This window comes from Bos javanicus, chromosome X, assembly GCF_032452875.1.
Source record: "Bos javanicus breed banteng chromosome X, ARS-OSU_banteng_1.0, whole genome shotgun sequence".
Classification (NCBI taxonomy): Eukaryota; Metazoa; Chordata; class Mammalia; order Artiodactyla; family Bovidae; genus Bos; species Bos javanicus.
Genome location: NC_083897.1, coordinates 121020292 through 121024780, shown reverse-complemented (window position 1 = coordinate 121024780; position 4489 = coordinate 121020292). Strand labels below are relative to the sequence as shown.

Here is a 4489-nt window from a genome sequence, read left to right as displayed (position 1 = left end):
ATGCCTCAGAGGCACAAGAAGAAGTACCATGCCCGTGTGAAATGCCACCAGGTCCAGGGGGACACTCAGTGTCCCCAGGAGGCCCAGACCAGTGCTGCTGCAGCCCCCAAAGAGAAGTGCCCCTCCTCCCCCTCGTCTGTCCCTCAGGGTTCTCCTCCGAGCTCCCCTGCTACTGGAGATCACCAGGAGTTTCAGGAAGCCATGGCCCCTAGCTCTCCTGATGCAGGGCCTTCCTGTGCAGGATCTGATGAAGGTGCCCAGGGCCCAGAGGAGGAAAATGCAGGTGCGTCCCAGGCAGCCCCTGCCACTCAGAGTCCTTGCATAGATCCTCTGACCAAGAAGGCCAGCATGCTGGTGGAGTTCCTCCTGGAGAAGTACACCAAGAAGGAGCCCATCTCGCAGCACACCCTGCTGAAGGTCGTTGGCACCAAGTATAGGCAGCACATCCCTGAGATCCTCAGGAGAGCCTCTAAGCACATGGAGCTGGTATTTGGCCTGGAGCTGACGGAAGTCGACCGTAGCAGGAACATCAACGCCCTCATCAACAACCTCAACCTCGGGGGTGATGAAGGTCTGAGTGATGAATGGGGTCTGCCCAAGTCTGGTTTCTTCTTGGTGCCCCTGGGTACTATCTTCATGAAGGGTAACCATGCCACCAGGGAGGAGGTCTGGGAATTCCTCAGTGTGTTGGGGGTCTATACTGGGAGGAGGCACTGGATCTTTGGGGAACCCAGAAGGCTCATCACCAAAGATCTGGTGCAGAAGAAGTACCTGAAGTACCGACAGGTGCCCAGTGGCGATGCTCCACACTACGAGTTCCTGTGTGGCCCGAAAGCTTGTTTGAAACCAATAAGATGGAGGTGTTGGAGGTACTGGCGAAGATCCATGATACGGTCCGGACTTCCTTCCCAGACCTCTATGACGAGGCTCTGAGAGATCAGGCAGAGAGAGCAGGGCTGAGAGGTGCGGCCAGGGCTCCAACAATGCCTGAAGCCAGTGCCCCTTCCAGGGCCAAGTCCTACAGCTCCTCCCACATCTAGGGAGGGAGGCCAAGACACTTTCTTCCCTTTTGTTTTGAAACAGAGCTGTCAAGATCCTAAATATTAGAGAGTAGTAGGGTGGAGGGAACAAAACTTGTATGTTCTTTACTGTTTTATATAGTAAGGGAGTTTAAGTGCAACTCATTTTTAAAAATATATATCATTTTTGCTTTATCCATAGGAAAAGTATCTAGTGAAAATTGATTAGATTAAGGAGATGAGGGAGGAGTTCAGTATTTTCAAATGTTAATTACTTTTCATAAGTTTTCTTGTGCTTCAGAATACAAATGTATTAATCATATAAATCACATTGTTTGCAGATTTAAAGTTTTGAAAGCCACAGGTTGGGTATATGTAAAACACATTGAACGTATTGAATATGTTGTTCACCATCTAAACAAGGTAAGATGACACTGGAACAGAATTTTCTCAAAGAGTAGTCAAGCTCCTAGATAGTGCAGGTTAGTAGGGGTCGAGCAAACCAAGTTTAGATCTCTGTTTTCTCCTGATTTAAACTAGTAACTTCTGCATATTATCTATTTCATTTTTATCAAATATTTTTACTTCTACCAGATTTCTTTTCTTCAGAATACTGATTTGGTAATGATATTCCAGTTTTATTTATTGCTGTTTTAGGATTTTAAAGTTACAGTTTTCGTAGTTGTAAAAGAAACCTGACATGGCTCTTGAGAAATTTGTATGCAGGTCAGGAAGCAAGAGTTAGAACTGGACATGGAACAACAGACTGGTTCCAAATAGGAAAAGGAGTACGTGAAAGCTGTATGTGGTCACCCTGCTTATTTACTTATTAACTTATATGCAGAGTACATCATGAGACAGGCTGGGCTGGAGAAGCACAAGCTGGATCAAGATTGCTGGGAGAAATATCAATAACCTCAGATATGCAGATGACACCACCCTGATGGCAGAAAGTGAAGAGGAACTAAAAAGCCTCTTGATGAAGGTGAAAGTGGAGAGTGAATAAGTTGGCTTAAAACTCAACATTCAGAAAATGAAGATCATGGCATCCGGTCCCATCACTTCATGGGAAATAGATGGGGAAACAGTGGAAACAGTGGCAGACTTTATTTTTCTGGCCTCCAAAATCACTGCAGATGGTGACTGCAGCCATGAATTAAAAGACGCTTACTCTTTGGAAGAAAAGTTATGACCAACCTAGATAGCATATTTAAAAGCAGAGACATTACTTTGCCAACAAAGGTCCATCTAGTCAAGGCTATGGTTTTTCCAGTGGTCATGTATGGATGTGAGAGTTGGACTGTGGGGAAAGCTGAGCACCGAAGAATTGATGCTTTTGAACTGTGGTGTTGGAGAAGACTCTTGAGAGTCCCTTGGACTGCATGGAGATCCAACCAGTCCATTCTGAAGGAGATCAGCCCTGGGATTCCTTTGGATGGCATGATGCTAAAGCTGAAACTCCAGTACTTTGGCCACCTCATGCGAAGAGTTGACTCCTTGGAAAAGACTCTGATGCTGGGAGGGATTGGGGACAGGAGGAAAAGGGATGACAGAGGATGAGATAGCTGGATGGCATCACTGACTCGATGGACATGAGTCTGGGTGAACTCCGGGAGTTGATGATGGACAGGGAGGCCTGGCGTGCTGCGATTCATGGGGTCTCAAAGAGTTGGACACGACTGAGCGACTGAACTGAACTGAAATGAACTGAAAAGAAATTCATGAACCATCTGTATTGTCTTTATGATCTGGAAGTAGGTAATATGTCACTGAAAGAGAGATTTTCATGGTAATGTGAAACACGACTACAGAAAATATTGAGAAACCAAAAAGCAATTAAGCAAATATAAAGGAAAAAGCTGTTAATTTGTAGTTTGCCTTATTTCCTCTAACCATTTTTTTTGGTAAAAATAAAATATACTTTGCCTTAATTTAGCTCATTTAAGAGTATTTATTTCTTTTGTCCCAGTGCACTGGATAGTCTCTGCTATCTACTGGATAAAAATAAGCTTAGACAGGAAGAGGGTATTTTGGATGTTCATAATAATCGTAACTTCCATTAAATTAAAGACCATTGTTTCTTAATCAGTATGACTCTGCTTTATATGTAGTACATGCATTTCAGCATTCATGCAGGATAGGATTTAGCAGACTCCATTTATAGATGGATAACTTGCAATTGTCTCAAGTTCACAAGACTGATAAAGTGACCTTCATCAGACAAGTCCCCTGATGTGCACTAGTCCAGAGTCCTTCCCTTTCTTTGCAAGAGCAAGCACTGAGGAAATCTCTTTTCAGCAGTGACATATTTGGTACCATAACTAGGATTGTTGCCACGGTGAACTCCAGTGGTCTTGCCCAAACTGCTGGCTTGGAGACCCCTGACTTTTGCTCTATCTCTCCCATGAAAATTTGCTTGCTGTCACTCTCTGCTTTGTTCTCTTTCCATTACCCACAGGGCAAGATATGGGTCAGCTCACTGTGTCATGGCTCCCTTCAATTAAGAGCTGCAAGGAGTACACCTAGGCTGTGCATACCCAAAGAACACTTGGGTGGCAGGTGACACTGTCTTAGGCCTGGAAGACACAGAATTTCCAATGGTGAAGGTGCCTACTGAGGCCAAGACTTTTCTCCTCTCAGTCTTTGTCATTTCCTCTATGGCTCTACCCATTTTGAGGTGGGAAGTTGAACCGAGAAGACTGCATGATATTCAAATTAAGACCGGATAAATAATCAGGGACTTGATTGGATGAGTTTCTTCTCTGTAAGTCCTCCAGCCCAATTTCCTCCCTACTGCTGCTAAGTCGCTTCAGTCGTGTCCGACTCTGTGCGACCCCATAGACGGCAGCCCACCAGGCTCCCCCGTCCCTGGGATTCTCCAGGCAAGAACACTGGAGTGGGTTGCCATTTCCTTCTCTAATGCATTAAAGCAAAAAATGAAAGTGAAGTCGCTTTATATAAATAAACATCTAAATAACACATGGGCCAAAGATATCACACACAAAAAAAAAACCCTACAATTAATAACTTAAGCTTCTATACTAGTAAACTTGTGAAAGAAAAGGAAAAGTAGCGGAAGAATAAATCAAAGCAGAAACCAGTGACACTGAAAAAAGGAAGGCAATGCAGAATAAAACAAAACCCAAAGAAGTTTCTTTAAAGATACGAAGTAAAAAGAAGATACAATTATCCCCACGCTAAAGAACAAAGAGAGAAAACACAAATTAAATTACTAATAGTAGAGATGAAGGAAGGGCCATTACTACTGATTCCATGGACATTAAAAGGATAATGAGTGAATATTATAAACAACTCTGTGCCCACAAAAAGGAAAAGTTCCATTGAGAAACTGCTTGAAGGTATAACTTAGCCCCACTTTCACAAAGAAAAATAGATTCTCTGAATTGGTCTGTATCTATTAAAGAAATTTAATCTATAACTAATAAGCTTCCAGTAAAGACAGTAACAGA

General features: G+C 43.4%; 1 protein-coding gene across 1 annotated transcript; it reads left to right on the top strand.

Moving 5' to 3' along the window:
• Positions 1-933, top strand: LOC133242688 (melanoma-associated antigen B17-like). Its single transcript, XM_061408831.1, has one exon. It carries the CDS (start codon positions 1-3, stop codon positions 931-933), a length of 933 nt encoding a protein of 310 aa, XP_061264815.1.
• The last annotated feature ends 3556 nt before the right edge of the window (positions 934-4489 follow it).